General features: G+C 40.0%; 1 protein-coding gene across 3 annotated transcripts in view; it reads right to left on the bottom strand.

The window, feature by feature from the left end:
- LNX1 (ligand of numb-protein X 1) overlaps window positions 1-21,563 on the bottom strand; it is a 109,035-nt gene that overhangs the window by 5,168 nt on the left and 82,304 nt on the right. For all 3 annotated transcript variants that reach the window (XM_089525230.1, XM_089525231.1, XM_089525233.1), the window contains 2 exons: window positions 14,907-15,087; window positions 9,563-9,794 (listed from right to left, as the gene is read on the bottom strand). In XM_089525230.1, the coding sequence (XP_089381356.1) occupies window positions 9,563-9,794; window positions 14,907-15,087 (413 nt within the window). The remainder of the gene's footprint in view (window positions 1-9,562; window positions 9,795-14,906; window positions 15,088-21,563) is intronic.

Genomic DNA, 21,563 nt, shown 5'->3' on the forward strand with positions numbered 1-21,563 from the left:
AATAAATAAAGTGGGAGTTCCATTTGTATAAGTGCAGAGAAGAAAATATAGAAACAAAAGTTCCTGTGTGCCTAGAATGTTGTTTAGTAGCTGTGGTTATAAGATTATCTGAAAATTGAATAAGGGTGATCTGTTGAAATTATATTTTAACCAGAATGGTAATTCTTACTGAAATCATGTTGCCAAAATTTGCACTTCACAGATTTCCCAAAAGCTGTCATAGCAAATGAATCTAAATTGGATAGTTCAGATTTTAAATGTGACTATTTAAAAATAATAATTCAGATTACAGTCCTAAAACAATAATGTTGTTTATAATCCCACAGCAGTGATACTAGTATTTCACAGAACACTTTTTCCTAATAAGGGCTCTTTGCCATTTGGAAACCGGTGGTACAACGTTACTTCCATACAGTTAGTCCAATAAACATTAATCCAAAACACACTGAAGAAATAATCCAGTTTGAGACTGCTTTAACTGCCCTGGCTGAGTGCTAGGGAATCCTGGGAGTTGTAGTCTGGTCTGGCACCAGAGCTCTCTGACAGAGAAGGCTAAATGTTTCACAAAAATTACATTTCTCAGAATTCCTGAGCATTGAGCCAGGGCAGTTAAAGTGGTCTCAAACTGAATTATTTTTGCAGTGTGTTTTCAACTATTTCTCAGTCATTCAGACTTTAATTTTATAACAATGGTGCAAGCACATTTCTAGTATCTCCACTACTGGTATCACACATAGATAGGGATTTAAATGAGAAAGGTAATTTAAAAATAAACAGGTCTCTCTGTTTTATAAAGAATTAAGGGAACATGTTTTTGCTCTATTTCAACAGGGTTTTTATAGTAGTTCTTAGATGAGGCCCTTGGGAACTACAAATATTCACCTGCTGGCAAGATACAGGGTGTGTTGTGTGTGCAAATGTTAGCTGGTTCTAATGGCAAAAGCAGGTGCCTCCTGGCCCTTCCACACGAGGCCAGCTCTATTGCTTTGCCATCTGCCTCAAGCTTGTAGCATTCTGAATACCATTTTTCATATAGATGTAAACTCACCACAGGATTTAACAGTGCTTACCATGGTGATGGTCAAATTTTGCTATTGCAAATAGCTATTGATAAGCGTCTAGAGTCAGTCAGGCAGACTGTATCAGCACCATTTTACAACATTCATTCTTAATTTAAAAATAAATAAATGGGGGGGAGGGAGTTCCTAATACTAATACATAGCATTTAACCAGAGGACTGCATGTTTCCTATGCAATGCTAGATCATGGCTGGGTAATTTCACAGGATCTAGAGCCAATGTTGCATTTCTATAACCCTCTGTGGGTTGCACCAGCCCCTCCATATGTTAAAAAAATATTATCTAGCCACTTGTTCAGAAATGGGGAAAGTGTATCAAAGTAGGGGCTATTTTTTTTACCCAAAATGGTCTGGAGGAGGGGGACAATATATCCAAGAAGGAGAGAATGAATTTAGTGCAAACTGCTTTCACGCTTTGAACTCAGCATCTGGAGGAAGGGAAGGACAATGGAAGAAAATGGGAGAAGGAAAGAGAAATTGACATTTTAAAGGCAGCTGAAAAAGTAGGGTAACATAGGATTCATTGGACCTGACTCTACCAAACTGGGATAGCTGGAGGATATTACAATGTTCCACAGAGGGTAAATGTGAATAAATTGCTCTTCATGGCCCCAAGAGCATTGGGGGCAATTTCTGAAATTAATTTTGGGACTGGAGTATGGATGGAGGCATGGTCCTCCAACGTTCCCTGGAAGGGGCAATGCAGTCCCTTGTCCATTCCTGCACTAGATGAACCAGCACATCAGTCATATGAGGCAATTGCCTGTGTTGCTACAATTGAGATGATGTGGAATTTCACAGTATGTCAACAAACGTAGCTTGAGCACTTAGAAGTACAGTTGTTTTCTAAATCTTACTGTCCTGATTGCTGTATTTTCTAAAATATTATCTTGATTTGTCCTTTGGTAAGCTGCACTTAGCATTCTATGATAAGGGGTAAAACACAAATGAAACGTTTGATCAAAGACATCCAAGGAGACAGCTGTTTTACAGAATGTGTGTCTGCGTATTTAAGGAGCACAGGAGGTTAAGACAGCAATTCCTTCTGGTTGGAGTAATTGCACCCAGAAATCCAGTTTGTAATTTGACATCCATGTGATGAAGGTGGGTGGCTTGACCAAACTGTGATTACAGGGAAAGCAGGCAGGGATTTATGCTCAGTACTACTTTTCTTGGCTCCTCATAAAAAGCAAATGGTAGCCCAGGTTAACTGCCTACAAACAGAAGCTATCTCAAAAGTTGAGGTGGAGCTGATTTGTTGTTGTTGTTTTTAATTGCAGATCAGAATTGTGTATGCTCAGCACAGCAATACTATAGGTAGCTGCAGAGTGGCAACATTTCCAACACTGGATGTTCCCATTACATCTTTGCTGTCAGGGTGGAAGTGAAGGAGAAGCAGCCTTCTCTACAAATCCCCTCAGACTGAAATCAGTGGGAGGGAATTTATCTGTGCCAACTTTAAAGCTGGCATAGATCCGGGGCTGTTTATGGACATGACTGGGCAGGGGCCAGGAAAGGCTATGGATCCACTCTCTCTCCTGATACATCCACTGCCACACTCCCACATTTTTCTCTCCCTTCCTTGATTTGAGGGAGGGACCACGCTCAGTGACTTCTGCTGATGAGAAGGATTGCAAACTGGATCTCTCTCCCTCCCCTCCTTCCTTCGGCTGATATATTTCTCAATCCTTGGAGAAGGAGAGTTAACATATCTTATCATTCTGGGATGCCCTCCTAGGGATGAACTAATATTCAAGATGTCAACTGGGACTGTGCAGTTTTTCTTTAAAAAATATTATAAAATGTTGCCTTTGTTTCATCTAATTCTCTTTATCCCTCAAATGATTCAATTACTTAGCTTGTAAACTGGCCTGGATCCATGGGAGAGAGTCGGATATATATCTAATTAACAGGATATGGCAGACCAGCCTGTGGGTCGTGACCCCTTTGAGGGTCGAATGACCCTTTCACAGGGTCACCTAAGACCATCAGAAAACACATATTTTTGATGGTCTTAGGAACCAATTTTATGGTCGGGGGGTCACCACAACGTGAGGAACTGTATCAAAGGGTCGCAGCATTAGGAAGTTTGGGAACCACTGTGGTAGACTAAAGTGAGCTAGTGAAACTCACAGTGAGCAACATAAATGATGTACCAATCAAAAAGGTCTCTTCTGTCTCGTGGTTGTCAATATCACATTACAGTGGTCCCTCCACATTTGCACGGACCTCCGTGAATGGGGGGAAACCGCAAAAAACAAAACAAAACACTATTCTTTTTACCTAAGAGAACATCTTTCTGGAAATCTCCAGGTCCTCCAGTGCAACTCTATGCTCAACATCTGCCAGAAGTTGATCATAGAATCATGTGGAGGATCTACAAATGCCCAGAGAAGTGTTTTCTCTAGGAATATTGAGATTTTCCAGCAAAAATCTATGGTCAACGTCGAGCAGAATTGCACTGGAGGACTTAAGAGTTAGAGATTCCTAGAGAGAACATATTAATCAAAACCGCAAGTAATCAAATCTGCAAAAGTCAAAGCCGCAATGTGGAGGACCAACTGTATTTCACTTAGTATTAGGAATCTTGGCAAGACCTCAAGTCCTTAAGATTCTTCTTCACTAGGCTTTTAATTCAGTATCAGCAACAGCAAGGCAAGACAGGAGAGAGAGAGGTCTTCCCACTCCCTGGTGCCTGCTAGTTAGGATCAGAAGCAGTTGTATCATGGGCAAGGTCCAATGGGTCTTGAATTAGGCTCCAAATAAAACTGGCTATATTCCAAATTCAAATTCAGTTCAATTATATGAGCCTGAATTAGTTTGCCTTGTCTCTAATTACAAGCTTCATTGTCTTTAATGAACTTCACAGCATGGTCTTGAGCATATGGGTGATTTAAAACCTTTTGAGCTTAGAGTTAATTGGACTGGGGGCTACCCTTGGCCTTAATGGAAAGCTGAAGCCACATGGTGACTACCAGTGTACTTTCAAAACTATGTCAAAACAGAGTAACAATTAGGGCTTATTATGGTTTTGCATGACAGCTATTGGTGCCAAACACTTGTACTAGAAGCATTGTCTTTCCCAAAATGCCTCATGTACTCTGAAAGTTTAAGAATGATTCACTGCCAAACAGAGGGCATGACTATCCACTCCACTTGTCACAGTATGTGCAAGAAGAAGCCATAAATTGGACTTTTAAGCTTCAGAAAAGCATGAAGTTACATGTTTGCATGGCTTCAGGATGAAAGAACAGCCATTTATTTAGATGGGATTTCTAAACTGGACTCTGGTGACTCATTGTTTAAACGCTCTAGTAGGACTGCTTGTCTTCCTTTTCGTGTGGGTAAAATAAGTGCTATTATGAAACAGACTTGCTAACATTTGTCTACCAGAACTAAGGATTTTTATTTTTACCTTGGGAAGTTGGGAAGTAGAATATAAGATGATGGGAGGGAAAAGACAGATGGGGGGAAATAGCTTTTGAGAAGAAAAGGAGGGTAGGTATTTGTAAATGTAAACTCTTTTTCAGAGGAAAGAATTGGCAAACCACCTCTGCATATTTCTTGTCTAAGAAAATTCTATGAAATTAATGGAGTTGTCGTAAGTAGACATACAACTTGAAGTTGTATGCCTACACACACACACACTTATGCAGGAAAAGAGCAAATATAGTAGAATTTAACTGTGAAATATGGTTGTATTGTGGGATCCTTCGCTTCAGGCATCACTGTGAGAATACTGCCACATAAAGCAATGGTTGTAAAGAAAAGTATTTGGCAATCCTACCCCTTACTCACTTAAACTGCTTAAGGTTCCAGTAACAATCCTACTTCCCATTCCACCTCAAAACATTTGATGCTTTTTATTCTAGAAACTGTATAAAGCAAAGGTTAGGAGAAGGAGAAGGATAGAGAAGAGATTTATCACTTTGAGTGATGCTTTTCTAAAATTTTCCCAATTTTGGGAAAAAGCAGGGATACAAATAAATATATTAGTAATGTCCCTTTGTTCTTTCTTCCCTTCTTTCAACTGCCTCCTGTCTTTCCCCGCTTGCTACTCTCCCTCACTCACATCTTTTAACTTATGCTCCTCTGTCGCATTCACTCTTTCCCTCACTCTTCCACACACACCCAGCTCTCAGTATTTTTGCATTGATTTATTGCTGTATTTAAGAGTTTCCATACTATTTTGGTTAATTTATTTCAAGAACATGATCACACATATTTGTCAAAGATTTCCTGCTTGAGGAGACCAATTAGGATCCGTTTTCCCAAGACAGTTTTCCAGTTTCAGGAACACTGGGGCAAGTGGGGAGGAGAGATGCTTGAGATCCATCACTGCTCTTTCAGATCTGGGGAGCAGTTGTCCTGACCAGCACCAAATGGGAACTCTGGTCCTGAAAGGTTACATTCTCAGACAAGGGGGAAATGAGTTAATGTGTATTATTAAGATGCAAGTTTTGGTGAAGCGACTGCTAAAGGGCTTCCAGATGTGTTATGCAAAATCCAGAGAACAAAACAAAGCAGAGCAAAACAAACCCTGGGTATAAAGAAAGTTAGTCGAACTCACTAGGTGAGATTAACATATCTGATTGCTTATGCTGTTATGCAATTAAATCCATATTCTGATTCCTTGGTGCCTGGACAAATAAACAAATACTAATAAGAAATACACCTCTGTTCCTATCAGTTCTAATCAGGTTTAAGACTTTCCTCCCCATCCTCGCCAAAATCTGAATTTACGAAGTCTAAGATACCAGTTCAGCATACTAATTCCCTTTGGTGTTCATGTATACACTGTGGCCCTTTTCTGTCAGTGGTGCTGCAGCTGGAGATATGATTACAATGAATTTCCTGTTTCAGACCTGCTGACATGGTGGGTAATTTTACTTTGGTCAAAGAGTCCACAAGGAGAGGGAAGGACAGGAGCGTAGGCCTACATTTGGAACAGGGAGAAGGAACCCCAGGATAATTTGATGATGGCTTCAAGAGATCAGACCCTTTCCTCTGCATTTCTTTTTGAAAGAAACCTCAATAAATTGGCTGCTGTTTTTTCTACAAAATCTAACAATCATAGGATTTTTACAACACATCTTTTACCAACAGGCAGCAGATACACATTTAGAGGTGTGTGTGATAGAAATCTTTGTGGAGATGAACTCTGTGAATCTGCTGCAGCTAAAAAACCAAAAGTCCTAAAGATAACAAATTTAATTTTGGCATGAGTTTTTATGGTGGGGTGGGCACCTTGAAGTTCTCCAGATGTTGCTGGAGTGCAACTCTTATCATCCATCACTACTGGCTGTGTAGGCTATGGCTGATGGGAAATGCTGTCCAACAGTTGGAGGACCACAAACTCAACACTCCTGCTGTGCAGATTACAACCCACTTTATCACATGCATGAGATTCTGCTTTCAGTTCTTGGATATTGTGTTTGTGTGTGTGTATGGTGGGGATGGGAGGGAGAGAGGGAGGGAGAGAAGGATTATATCTAGTGGGATCAGAGGGAAGGACTCTAATGAGAGGACTCAAGAGGGAAATGGAAGGACAAAAGGTGATAATTACCTCATAAGTGGCCGGTTATGTGGTAACACAAGCTTTGGTGGTAACTCAAGTTTCTTTGCATAGATCAACATATCTACTGGCCAGAATCCTCTTGCTTGTATTAGCAAATTTGCTTCCATAAGTGTTTTCTGTCCCACGCACAATGTCCACGTCCAATTCAAAGTTATATAAGTGGAGCTGTGCACCGAAGGCAATTGTGCATGTAGGTGTGTGTGTGTGTGCACGCACATGATGGGCATGTTTACGAGATGTGCATCTGGTTGTGCATTCAAATATCTATTCAGGTGTACAACACTGCTATTCAACACATGTATTGTGTAGCACAATAAGTACCTAACTCCACCTGCAGAGATTTATGCAGAATCTCAGCTGTGGTGTGATTAAAACACCCTTGCATCATCTTATAAGAGATGCAGCTGAACTGTTTTATGAATCGTTGTTCAACTGCATCACATTAGAATCAGCCTTTGAAGTTCATTCATTTAAAAATTATTGAAACACTTTTAAACAAGGGAACTTCATTCTGTTTCCACAGTGGCTGGCCAGATGCTTATGACAGCTGTGCCCCACAATTATAGCATCTTTACCAACAAACAGGTATTCAGAAGCACACAGAAGGAATCAAGCAGTCATTGACAGCCGAAGCTTCCGCTAATCTCTCCAATTCATTTTATAGCCATCCAAATTGAATGTGAACCCTTAAATGGGGTTGGGCAAAATCCGGCTCAAGGATCCTAATGTTGTTGTTAACTGCCCTTGAGTCGTCCCCAAGTCATGATGTCCCTGTGGATGAGAAATCTCCAATACTCCCTGTCCTCCACTGATCTTCTTAAATATTGTAAATTCATGCCTGTGATCTCCCTAACTGAGTCTATCCATCTGGCCTGAAGTTTTTCTCTCTTTGTACAGTGAGCCCTTATTATCCGCTGGGGTTTGGTTCTAGGAACTCCCATGAATAACAAAATCTGTGGATGCTCAAGTCCCATTAAATACAATGGCATATCAAAATGGTGTCCCTTATATAAAATGGGAAAATCAAGGTTTGATACTTGAAATCCTCCACCTTTTCTAAAATTATTGTCTTTTCTAATGATTCATGCCTTCTTATGATGTGGCCAAGGTACGATAGTCTTAATTTGATAATCTTGGTTTCCAAGGAAATTTCTGGTTTTTTCTGCTGAAGAACCCATTTGTCTTTTTGGCTGTCCACGGTTATCCTCAGCACTCTTCCCCATCACAACATCTCAAGAGAGTTGATTTTCCTCTTATTTGCCTTCTTCACTGTCCAGCTCTGGTGATACCCACCCCAAATACCCAGCATAAAAATGACGACTAATATCCCAAGCGTCCAGGAGAGGCAACTGGCAATTTAAAGGCTATTTCTGATAGCCTGGCCTGTTTTAGAACTAAGCCAACCTTTAACTAAATGAAAGAGACTAGAACAGATTTTCTGTTTCTCTTTAATTCTTTTTTCTTCCACTAAATGTCTATTACTTTGATTGTGAATTAGACAGTCTGTATATTATTATTTTTTTAATGAAAGAGAATGAAATGCTATTTGTAGGGGGGCAATAATGACTGTAATAGAACAGGACCAGAACACACACATACACACACACACACAATAACTTTTGAGTGATCTATTTTGCATCCCACAGGCTTAGGGGACACAACTGATCACTTTTATGTTCATTTTCTTTCAGTGTGGAAGGCAGGGTTTTCAAAAAATGGGTGCATTTGGCCCACCAAGGCCAGACACACATGCACCACTTTGCAGACGATTTGTTTAGGGGCGACAGACAAAATTTCTTTCAAGAAAATGAAAATTTGATTATGTATCTGGCTCCTTTTTGAGGCATCTCTAATAGGATTAATTTGAATTCAGTCCCAAAACTTGGACTGAAAAGCCTGACTAATATTTTTGATAATGTACTTTGTGAGAGAGAGGGTGGGGAGGGAAAGAGAGAGACACAAGAGAGACAGAGAGAGAACACACATACACACCAACCAATGTGGCTCAACTTCATATTATCTAAATTTCAGATTCTAAAGTATTTGAATAAACAGAGACTAGATAAAATGAAAGGCGAGTGTGGAAAGCTTTTCAAGAGAGTCTCAAGGCCCTTTTGGGACAGTGAGTCTTCCTTATTTATGGGTGGCTGGGTTTTAGCCTGAAGGTGGATTTAATTCAGTTTCATCCTGGCAGGATCTCATTTTAAAAATTCAGGTTCAGATGAATGTTGCAATGAGGCCAGATTTATGTCCCAGGGAGGCATTAAAACGCACTGTGTGAGTGGGTGACAGACTACGCACTCTGCGGTTTTTGTTATTTTTACTAAAAGTTACAACACAGCTGCTTCCGGCCCATTAGAGAGGAACATTTTCTTTTTCACAGCAGGGTGAGGGTGAGGGGGAAGTTTGGACAATTTCACCAACTCCAACCTCCCTTCGTATGTGCACACAGCTCTCAAACATCTGGGCAAAATCAAACAATTTAAAATAGCCTATTGCTAAAAGAGTGTTCCTGTGTGTTCATTTGGCAAGGGTCATTCTGATAGGATGCAGGGTGGTCCAGGAACCCAGACCTGAGTTCCAAAAGCTTTGCTTCCATGTTGGTTCTCCCTTGCATCTTTTGTGGCCAGGCATCTTGTCCCAAATTGACCCTGTTCAGGAGATTTTGCTGTCTTAAAAGCAGACCCAAATGTCATATTATATATAGAATTTGGGAGGTGGGGCAGGGAGTGAAATGTCTGATTACAACTGGGCTGAGGAAAGTGGAGGTGCTTGAAAGAAAGTTCTTGGATAAAGTTTGGATTCAATTAAGGTATCAGTGCAACACATCAAGCAAGGAGAAAGAGCTGGTCAACCCCCACCTACCGTCCCTTCCACTCCCCTTTTCAGGGGCTCCTTAGACTTACCGGGGTAGCTCTAGCCACATGGCCCAGGAAGGGGACCATTCGCTGCCACCATTGGGTGTGTTCATACTGGCATCACAGCACGAACCCTCACTCCCATCCAGGGAGGCCTTGCACTCGTTCAGTTCTAGTGCTCTGAGGACAACCGAGGAGGAAATGTTTTTCAAAAGGGCTACAGCCTCCCCACGGCTGACACCTGTCAAATCAATTCCATTCACATTGAGCAGAATGTCTCCTGGGGAGGGAGCAGAAAAAGAAAAATAGAACACAGTTGTTCTTTCAAAGCAGTACTGCTAAGCCTAGGAATGTCCAACTGGCACCTTGATATGTGAGATATTCTTCTGCCTCCTGACAAAAACAGTCTCAAGCAGCCACAATCTGATTCCAAATTTTAAGGTGCAAGTTCCGTTTGTAGAATAGGGTTAAGAAGATAGCATCCTTAAAGTCTGGATTAAAATCCAAAGCAGATTCACGTCCTCACTTAGACAGAAGCCACCAGTTACTATGGAAAACAGGTTGTAAGATATAACGAATCCTATATGTTCATATTACATTTTAATATAATGTTCTACTACCAAATCCATTAGAAAACATAAGGTGTTAGTTGGAAGTCGTTTATGTGCCTTCAAGTTGCTTCTGACTTATGGTGTCCCTTAGGTCAACCTATGATGGAGTTTTCTGGGCCTTTGAGTGTATGAAGATTATCACACCGGGGTTAAAACGTTTCCCGGTGCGTTCTAATGTGCACGCATGGGGGTGTGCATGGAGCGTGATGGGAACCCGATGGAGCCGAGAATGCTACTTTACCGCACAGCGGAACGCCGCCATTGCCGCCGGGCGTTCCCATTGTGTTCCCATTGAGTTCCAGGGGATGCCATTTCTGGGAACTGTTTCAAAGCGTCTCCAGAAATGGCGTCCCCTGGAACTCAATGAGAACGCCCGACGGTGACGGCAGAATTCTGCTGTGTGGTAAAATAGCGTTCTGGGCCCCATCGGGTTCCCATCACACTCCGTGCGCGCCCCTGTGCATGCACGTTAGAACGCACCGGGGAACGTTTTAACCCCGGTGCGATAATCTTCTATGACTCACTCAAGGTCACCACCCCATGGGTATGAAGGGTAGCAACTTTGAGATCAACTGAAAGAAAGAAGCTTCCACTCCACTAAATGCAACTGAGGAAGTAGACTATAGTCTATAAAAGCTCATGCTGCCAACTTCTTTCTTTCAGTTAGTCTCAAAGGTGCTAGAAGATCTCTCTACATACTTATTCTATAGATGAATACAGCTATATCTGTATTTCTAACCTAGATTAGGATATAGTCTCTATCTATATATAGATTAAAGCCATTAGTAAACGTTTGTTTAAACCGCAAGCTACTTGTGTTGTTTTTTAAGTGAGTCTCATTTCTTAGACATGTTTCTGCTACTCTACTTATTTAAAGCTAGACCCTAACAGGCTTGGTTTTGATATGTTTGATGTTTAAATATTCTGTTGCCTTAAAGGCTGAAGCCTTAGGAAACTTGCATTGCCCTTCAGGTATAGACAGCATGACCAATGGTAAGAGATTCTAGGAGATGAATCCCAAAACATCTGGGGAACAAAAAGCTGAGAGCCACTTGGTTAAGCTTAGACATAGTGACTGGACCAAAGTTACCCAATTAGTTACACACTTCACTGGAGACTTAACTTGGGTCATCCCAGATCTAGTTTGAAATTCTAATCATTACACTACTTGCTCCATTTTTTCCAGCCTTCCCCCCTTTTTTTTCATCCAGTAGGGAAAGGAGATTTCCTTTCAGAAAAATGCTGTGAACCAGGGTTTGGGCCTGCTATAGAAGGATGGAAGTGTAAGGAGATCAATATGGATCAACTGTTCACATGAATCTAGGTAGACTCAGTGCTTCTTATGCATAGAGAACATTCCTGATGCCATGAAAATAATTTTTCATAATACTTATTCCAGTAATTCAGAGAAAAATCAATTTCCTCTAAGGCACATCAGTCACCGTTTGCTATGTTAGTAATGCCAGGATATGAGTCAGAATCAGGATTCTGCAGAATTTTTACAGTAATGAACATATTTGCTTATTAACTCTTTGAATAATTTTATAATGTCTTCCAAACAACCACATTAAATTATTATGTGCCATAAAACAGTTCTTTGACCATCTCCTTAACAGAAGTAATGATTTCAGAAATCATAAATCATTTTCTTAAAATCAGAAATCATTTCCTTAAAATGGCCAGTTTAGCATTGCCTATAAACCAAATCAGCAGTGTTCAATTATGATTTAAAGCTAAAATCTGATGTAATCTGTGAGGGGCTAAAATATAACTTGAATATTTGAATACAAAGAGTGGTCATTAGGCTTTCTTTAGAAGAGGCCCAAAACACTGAGCCATGACACTGACAAATGACTGGGAATGTAACACTTTCATTCAATAAATAATTCTATTTTCAAGCTATAGTGGCATTTTACAATATTTTGGATAGAGGTCCCCTGCAATGACATCTCTAAGGTTGGTGTTATCCAGTGTAGTAATTCATAGTGTCACCCCCACATTGACCTCCTCTCATACCACACCACACAGAATCCTTAGTAATGTTTTCTGTACTGATGTTACTTGTAAATTATAATTCCCGTATATCACTGAATGTAATTGCAATAGTTCTGACATAAACAACTAGCAACATTAAAATTATACTTTTAAAGGACAGTATCATATCCATTTTTTGTTGTTAACTGCCCTGAGTCGATCTCGACCCATGGTGACTCTGTGGATGAGACATTTCCAAGACTCCCTGTCCTCCACTGCTCTGCTCACTGTATATACTCATGTATAAGTCTAGAAATTTTAGTCAAAAAATTGACCCAAAACACCTGTGTTGACTTATCCATGGGCCAATGTAAGTACTGTACTCTTATTAAAAATAGGAACCATCCCCTGGTGAAAGGCAAGAGTGTAATCTGTCCTAGAAGCACTGGCCCTCCTCTACTCTCTTATCTATCCAGTCTTCAGTGTGAGCAGAAACAGTTATGCCTGCTGGAATTTTGTAAATACTTTGGCATTGTTTTCCTTTGCTTCATCCTTTAGATCCTTTCTTACATGCACCTCGATTTATCCATGGGTCATATCAAAATCCATAATTTTGCCCCCAGAACCTATCCTTAACTTATACATGAGGTTGACTAATAGTTGAGTATATACATTAGTTCCAGCAAACCCATAGTCACGACCTTCCTAATAGAGCCCATCCATGTAGCATGTGACCTTCCTCTCTTTTTGCTTCCTTCAACCTTTCCTAGCATTCTTGGTTTTTTCCCCCCAATGAGTCATGCCTTCTCATGATGTGGCCAAAGTATGAAAGCCTCAGTGTTTGTCATCTTGGCTTCCAGGGAGATATCTGGCTTGATCTGCTCTATGATTCACTTGTTTATCTTTTTAGCTGTCTAGGGTATCCTCAGCACTCTCCTTCAGCACCACATCTCAGATGAATTGGTTTTCATTCTATCTTTTTTAATTGTCCAGCTCTCACATCCATACATAGTAGTAGGGAAAACAATGGCTTGTATGATTCTGACTTGTTGTATATCTTTGCATTTGAGAATATTTTCTAATTCTTTCATAGCCACTCTCCCCATTCAGAATCTTCTTCTTATTTCCTGACTGCAGTCCCTGTTTATATCAATGTTTAATCCTAGGTATAAGAAGTCTTTTACTGCTTCTATTTCTTCATTGTCTAGGTTGAATTTGACTCATACCCATAGCCTAAACGTATTTACAGGTACATATCTACATGTAGTTAAAAGTGAAAATTTAGTAAGATGTGATGTTTGTAAATAAAAAATTAAAATTATATATATATATATATATATATATATATATGTTTTAAAAAAGCACCCCAGGGCATCTCCTTTCTCCTCTCACTGAGCGTCATCCCACTCACACTATCTCTTCTACTGAGCTCCAGCATTTTAAAGGGACACAGGTGAACACAACAGTCTGCTTCTACCAAAAGCCAGATGTCTGGGGAGCAATGGTGTCACACACGTCTTTGGATGTCACCTGGTGTGGTCTGAACTTTCTGCACCTCCCAAGTGATGCCCCTGGTCCTTTGGATTTCTCTGAACTGTTATGGCCCAGACTATACTTTTTTCCACAAATGTGGCTCATGGCATCTTTAGCTTCAACTTTGTTTGTAATTGTTTATTATGCTGTACTGTATTTCATACTTTTGATTTGTTTTATTTTTAAATCACAACTCCCAGAATACATTGGCCAAGCTCTGCTGAAAATATAGGACTGAAGCCAGAAACGTGTTGCTCAAAAATAATTAGTTAAAAGCTTTATAACACCTTATGTTGTTATATTAATCTGTGGTTATAAAAACATTAGATTAGCAAATATTGACAGCAGTCATGGGATGGGGGTAAACCTAGCATGGTATAGTGGCTGCAGCAGGGACAGTCAATGTGTGACCCTCCAGACGTCATTGGAGTGTATCTCCTATCATCCCTCTGCTGGCTAGAGTAAATGGAAATTGCAGTCCAATGACATCTGGAAGACCACATACTGCTTACTCATGTTAGACTGAGGAAATCTGGATTAAAATCCTCACTCTACCAAGAAACTCACTGACTGACCTTCAACATGTCACCGTGTCTCAATTTACTCATGTCATGAGTGACAGCAGATGGGAACAGTATCTGTTCCCCCAAAATGTTAATGGATTTACAATTCACACGATCCCTGACTATTGGCTATGTTGACTAAGGATGAAAGGACATGCAGCCTTAGGAAAGGTGGAATATAACTAAAGACAAATAAACCACTTTGTTTTATGGAAATCAAAGAGTTTGGGTTGGATCCCTGTTTAGCACTGGATTTATAGAAACATACTTTTCTGACTTCAAACTTCCTAACAATGCTGCACATAGGCTGGTGGAATGCAATGAAGTGACATGTGCAGACTGGCAGACAGACCCCAAATCAGCTACAGACATTTTTAATTAACAGAGTCCTTCTGTTCATGACAAACACTTGCTGGATCCAACCCAATCTTTGCAACACTATCTTCTAAAGGACACTGAGGGAGCTTTCACCCTCCAGATGTTTTGAATGACAACTCCCATAATGCTTTACTTTGCTGATGTTGATTAGGAATGACAGAGATTGAAGGCAGAAATATCTAGAGGGTCATAAGACCCGCATCCCACCCTTGCTTTAAACCAGAAGATTACAGCATTCCTGCAGATCCAGAACATTTAAAAAAGATTATTTAAATAACCCATGCTTTTGATTGGCAACTGAGAATATGCATTGAATTCCATAAGTGTTCTCACCTGTTTTGATTCTGCCATCCTTGCTGATGACTCCACCAGGTTCAACACTTATTACATAGATGGGTAAATCCCATTCTCGGTGGGATGAGGCACCACCTGCTACAGTCATGCCCAGGGACTCTGTATGATCTTTACGGACAACAACCACCTTTTCATGACAAGTGACAGCATGGAGAGCAGCCTGTGAGGGAAGAGAGTAGAAACAAGCTTAGCGCTTGAGCAGAACCTTTTGACAATTCAATTAAAGTCATCTTTTCACAACTCATATATGGGTTTTCTAATTAATTCTGGCATGTTCCCAGATTAACTGTAGTTCCTCCCCAAGCAGAACTGAAGTTCATTATTGCATTTTTCCTGAAATCTAGATTGATGGAATCTCAAAGTGCTAGATATTTTAAACAAGACTCTCCCTCCATCTATGAATGGAAGAGTTTGCTTCTAGAAGAATTGTGTTTCCCTCAGAATACTTGATTATATTGCATTTTGAGTAAATCTCTCTTTATAAATGAGAGGCAGCCCTTCCTCCCTCCCTCCTCCCTTACTCCCTTAGTTGAATTAATGTTACTTTATTGTGAAAAAGAAAGAAAGAAAAAGAGACTCTTATTTCCATTTTTTGTGATAAGTGATTTTTCTCACTGGCAAGTATTCATTTTTGAAAGGAAATGTCTAGTGCATATGTCAAGGCAGCTTTTGATTTTGTTAGTATGCATGAAAATGATATGCTTCCTCTGTCTCATACTTCAGTAATGTTTCAGCTAATGGAGGATGTGTTTATACATAAACCCTTTTATGAAGAAAACAATGTAGACTTCATTAAGATTTAAAAGTGATGATCAGAAATAAATTGTGATCCCCTCTATATTTCATTATATGGATATGGAGATAGCTAATTGCTTCCTAGGTCACAACCAAAAGCATCTCCTCATATATTTCTCTTAAACTATTTCTAAGAATGACTCCTTATTTAGTTTATTAGAAAACCAAGGACACTTGTGGAATAAGGGACAAGAAGACAGAGTGAGGAGCGAACAGGGATGAAAGGAAATGAAAGCTTTTCTCGAGTAAACATCATCCTGTGCTTATGTGGCTTTATTAGAGATAACCAAATCAACCAGAAAAAAAGCAATATTTATCAATGACAGTACTTCAGTGTGTTATTTTCTAAAACAGTATTTACCCTCCATGGTTGTGACATTACCTTGTGGGCTCTACTGGGAGGGAAAAATATAACAGCTTGTCCCTTTTTAACATTTACTGTAAAATAAATATTTACAGCCAATTTACTCAGTGTCCCGATGGTTGTCTCACAGGCAATGGCCACAGCTGCATGCACCATTTTAATTACCTGAAGGATGAAGCTGTTCCTTCAGCTACAGTGTTTTATGTCCTTCAATAACAGGGGCAAATGGCCTAGCCTTTGAAGGCTGGATGATAATGTATTTACATACTCAATTAACCAAACCCTTTTCAGTTTCAAATGTTGTGTTAAGGGCTTTCCTTGTTCACTCAAGTCTCCAAAAGGCCAGGAAATTGCAGCTGTTAAGGGTAATGGCCTCAACAGACATGTTATTTAGGTAATACGGATATGGCTTAGTTCCTTAAATGAAGTTCCAGCCTCAGCACTACCTTGAGAACGGATCACTCAATGGAAGAGTGGATCTAAATCTCAGATTTATCTATTTACTGGTGTAGAATGATGAGATGTATGCCACTGAAGCTGTCATGCCAAAAAGTGGCTAGCACAGTTTACACATGGCACAGTTCAATACTCCTTCCCTTGTGGTTCTAAAGTCATAACATTTGGGTAATGGTGCAGCTAATAACATGTCTTCCCTACCAACATAAAAACAACCACATAAATAAATTATCTGCTTAGAATTAATGCTGCAGCTTACATCTCCAACTTGACTTAATTCTCACTCCACTTTGACTCAGTCATTCCCTGAATTCTCTGCTGACTTGCCACACTCACTTCCATTCTGGCCACTGACACATAAGTCAAAAGAGTGTGCCAGGGAAAATAATTTATGAGCTTCAGCATGGCTACAGCTTTATTAAAAATGTATTATCCAAAACCAAAATACGTCTGAACCAATGGAAGAATGGAGGAGAATACAATGGATCAACCAATGCCTATCCAAAAAGAACAGAAAGCAGTTAGCTGAATCTGATAAACATCAGCTAACGCTTGTTGAGATTTGCCAATCTAAGCAGCAACCAGAACAGTCCAAAAGAGGTGTGCCAGCATTGCAGATGTCCTAACTCATAGGCCAGCCCCATACAACCAGTTCTCTTGAGCCCTCAGGGCTCACCCTTTTCAAAATTGTGTTGTGCTCAAGGTTTGGTATGCTCTGTACAAAATACACTTTGCCCCCTAACTGAACATAACAAACCACTTCCCAAAAGATGCTGGACAAAAAGAGAAATGCCCCAATGAAGTTTAATCACAACAAAGCCTATGATCTAGAGAAAGAGAAAAACACACCTCAAATAGTATATGTCAAGTTGCTGATGATCACCCTTCAAAATTTAATACATGTTAATTTGCTGAACCTTGCTGTTATTAATTAAAAAGGGGGGAAATGGCATGTAGAATCCTCAAACTTCCTGCTCTTAATATTCTGAGTTTCAGATCAATTTCTTGAGCTACTTTCCGAATCTCACTATATAACCTTCTATTCCCTCTCCTCTCACACTGAAATTCTGGTTACATGGCAAGACACAATATATTCAGCTATAGGGCTGCTCCCTATCTCTGATAGGTAAGGGACATATTGTATGTCTTAAACTGGCACTGAAGACCACATATATCCTAAATTCTTGGTCTGTTCCATTTTGTTCTGATCTCACCAGTTTTCCCTAAAACAAATTCTGAGGGAGTCTTATTTTCAGACGGAGCCCTGGCATTAATCTTACTTAAAAGAGCCAGGGAGGGAAGCTGACGCACTTCAGATCTACCCAACAAAATTGAACAAACTCTTCTCCCTTACATTCAGACCAGGGATCCTAGCGGTCCCTAGACAAAATTAAATTAGACACTGTTAAATACTAATAACTGGCTGGATCCAAATTTAGGACACCCTCCTGCTGAGGAATAACAAAATAGCAACAGTTTGTGCAAAAGTGCAGAAGGGAGAGTTACATCTGATATTTAGAAACAGTTTTTAAAAACCCACTGATGGAAGTGATTTGGGAAACATAAACACATGCTCAAGGCACAATGGTTTCGTATAAGAACATATAAGAATGAAGATCTCATATTCTCTTGTTTCACACACAATATAGGAGTGTATTACCATCCTAAGTATGCAAAACACTTTTCAAAATTCCATTATTAATGTCTCTGGTTGCTTTTGTCAGAGTGCCTCACAACTTCCCCCTGACATTTGGAGCTGGACAACTCACTATTTACAATTGGCACAGGCTTCAGAGCCAGCCTCTTTCCACATGAAGGCAGGATGTCACGGGTTTTCTTCGCCAAAAGGGACGGCTGAACCATTTTATAACAACAAATGATGTTAAGGCTGCATCTTATTCTTGGCACTGGATATTAGAAACTTGAAAGCAATCTCACCCCCACATTTACATCTGCGTCCTAGAAATGTCCAAGAAGAAGTTGGCTCTCGAAGAAAAAATAACGAGAGGGGATGGGGACATTTAGACCAAATTATCCTAGAAACAAATTTTAAAATGTGTCCATAGAATATATAGATTTTCATGTGCAGTTTTTTTACACCTATCACAATGACACAAATATATTAGATACAATTCTGTGAGTTTCTGATATTTTGAGGTAGAAAACAGAAATCTTCCCTAGACCAAATAAAGTTAAATAAAAATTATATCTTGACTGAGGATCAGATTTACAATATTCTTTATAGAGGATGAAATTTTAATGTCAGGCACAAAACAATCGGGAATCTCACATCTTAGAATGGGTATGGGCCAGGGCTGAAATGTTCTGCATGACTATAAGGAAAATCTTTGTCCTTAAGTATAGTGATTTCCTTGAGTAGTTCCAGCTGTAGGCAAATGGGGCACCCGCTCCTTATATCAGAGGAAATCTAAATGAGCCTTCCTTAGATCAACAGAAAATAAATGGTGTGAGAAATACACTGCTTAATTTACTTCACTATCAGTATCAGTTAATCTAGAAATGTGGTCAGGCCATCCTAGGCCTTTGATGCACAGCAGTATGAACACAGAATATGATGTACTAGGAGAAGTTAACATAATTACAGACATTAGACTGCCTCCCTTGCAAATTGTCAAAGTTAGATTTTTAAATAAACTATCAGCCCTTCTGGGTTCACTTTAGATGAACACTGTTTAAGGAGGAGTGGCTCCCTTTGGCTTTCCATGTGTTCTGGGCTACAACTCTCAAAGTGCCTTACCCACTGTGCTTGGTGAGTGGGGTTTATGGGAGCTGTAGGATCAGATGTCTACATGGCCCAAAACATCTGACACACAAAGAGATGAACTCAAGGACACTGGGAAGGAACCAGGTATTGTGCAGAGCATGAGGACTTCCTTTCTGGCAAACTCGAGAAGAAGGCAAATGAAAGGGATGAGCTGATGTTCCACAGATGTTGGGACCTGAACTGGTGGGATCAAAAGGGCATGAGCACAAGCTATCAGCTTGTCATTCTTTGGCCAATGAGATAACAGTGCTGGCATATGGAGCAAATAAATGAACAAAAGCTATTCCATGTACCTGCACAAAACTCCTAAACTCAAAAGACTTGTCCACGCATCTCTGAGCAATTCACACCACAAAATGTGTTTAATGTGACATAGGCAAAAGTAATAAATAATAGTGCCTTCTCCATTACAGTGCCCATTTTGGGGGGGGCACTTCCTAGCACAGGTATTCTGTCACTAGGTTGGAAGTAATTTAAGTGCCAGTGAAAACCTTTTCAGTTGCCCAAGCTTTTGAAATGCAAGATACAATATTTTAAACTGGTGGACTGTATAGGGGGTAGTGGTCATTTTTTGTCTCTTTTATGCTGTTGTTTGGACATGATTATTAGTTTATCTGTTCTTGGAGGTTTTTATTTGAAGAAGATGAGAAGATGAAGGAGAAATTTATTTTTAAAATAATTTAAATTGAGAGGCTAGATTATAACCTATTCATTCTGTTCAGCATGTATTCCACTCCTCCGGTTTCTATATATGGGTGCAAATGTTGGACAGTGAAAAAAGTTAAAAGGAAGAAAATCCACTCATTTGAACTGTATTGCTGTAGAAGAGTTCTATGGACTGCTAAAAAACCTACAAATGAATGGGCCTTAGAGCAAATCAGGTCTGAACTTTTATTAGAAGAAAAGAGCACTAAAGGGCTTGTCTCCATAGGTTTTGTTGTTGTTGTTAACTGCCCTCAAGTCGATCTCAACCCATGGTGACCCTGTGGATGAGACATCTCCAAGAGCCCCTGACCTCCACTACTCTGCTTTGTTCTGGCAAATTCATGCTTGTGACCTCCCTAATAGAGTCCATCGATCTAGCACGTGGCCTTCTTCTTTTTCTACTTCCCTCCACCTTTCCTAGCATTATTGTTTTTCCAATGTCATGCCATCTCATGATGTGGCCAAAGTACAACAACCTCAGTTTTGTCATCTTGATCAAAGGAACAAGAAAAAAATCACAGAACATTATTTCCATCAGGTCTGTTATGCTCCCATATCTGTCGCCTTGCTTTTAGGGTTTGGTTAAGATGCCAATGTCTGTTTCTCATGCGCTGCTGCCTTACATAGCTAGCCCTACCATGAGGCAGAGTGACAGTTGAGGTGTCATAAAAGGACAGTAATTTATTTATTATTTACTTTTCTCTACTTGTATGTTAGAGGTATGTATCTATTTGTATGCGTATATGAGGAAATTTCTGCCTCCCACTCAAAACAATATGGCTGGCTTTTGGCCCTACATGCCTTAATACAGGTACCTTGCCTAAATACCCTAAAGGCACCACAACCTGTCTGATCTTGGAAGCTAAATAGGCTCAGCCCTGATTAGTACTTGGATGGGAGCCCACTAACGAATAGGTGCTGTACGTTGTATTTCAGAGGAATGAACTGGCAACCCACCTATGAAATTCATGGAGTTGCCATAAGACAGGCAAGTTGAAGGTGCATACACACATGCAGATGACTAGATGAAGTGGGGGGGGGGGGGGCACCATTTGCTACTTTGCCTCAGGCAGGAAAATAGCTTGAGTGGAGATTGCTGTCTTCTGTGGCTTGCCTTTATTGTCCTTCAGCCAATGACATAATTTACAGAGAGCAAAAAGAATAAAACCCTGCTGAAGAATTATAGTCCCTCATGCTTTCTTTTGATGGGTTTAGTAAATCAGAGCATCGGTCTCCTTTGGATGCTCTCAAAGATGCAAGAAACTGGCAGCCCTCATACATACATACTTTGCTTCCAAAGATGCAAGAAACTGGCAGCCTGTCAAAGCACTACCTTCACATCCCTCTCTTGATAACTATTAACCTCAACCGACTGACAGGATAATATTCTATTAATCTTCTACCAGATGGCAGGAATCTCTGAAGCCAATCCGAGCAATAGCCTTGCATTCATGTTTTCTGCCAGATGGAGAAAGTGCAGATAAGCTTCTTATTATTTTTTGTATTATTATTATTATTATTATTATTAAAG

The sequence above is a fragment of the Sceloporus occidentalis genome, unplaced genomic scaffold (assembly GCF_023333645.1).
Source record: "Sceloporus occidentalis isolate IW3139 unplaced genomic scaffold, rSceOcc1.0.p SCAF_5, whole genome shotgun sequence".
NCBI lineage: Eukaryota > Metazoa > Chordata > Lepidosauria > Squamata > Phrynosomatidae > Sceloporus > Sceloporus occidentalis.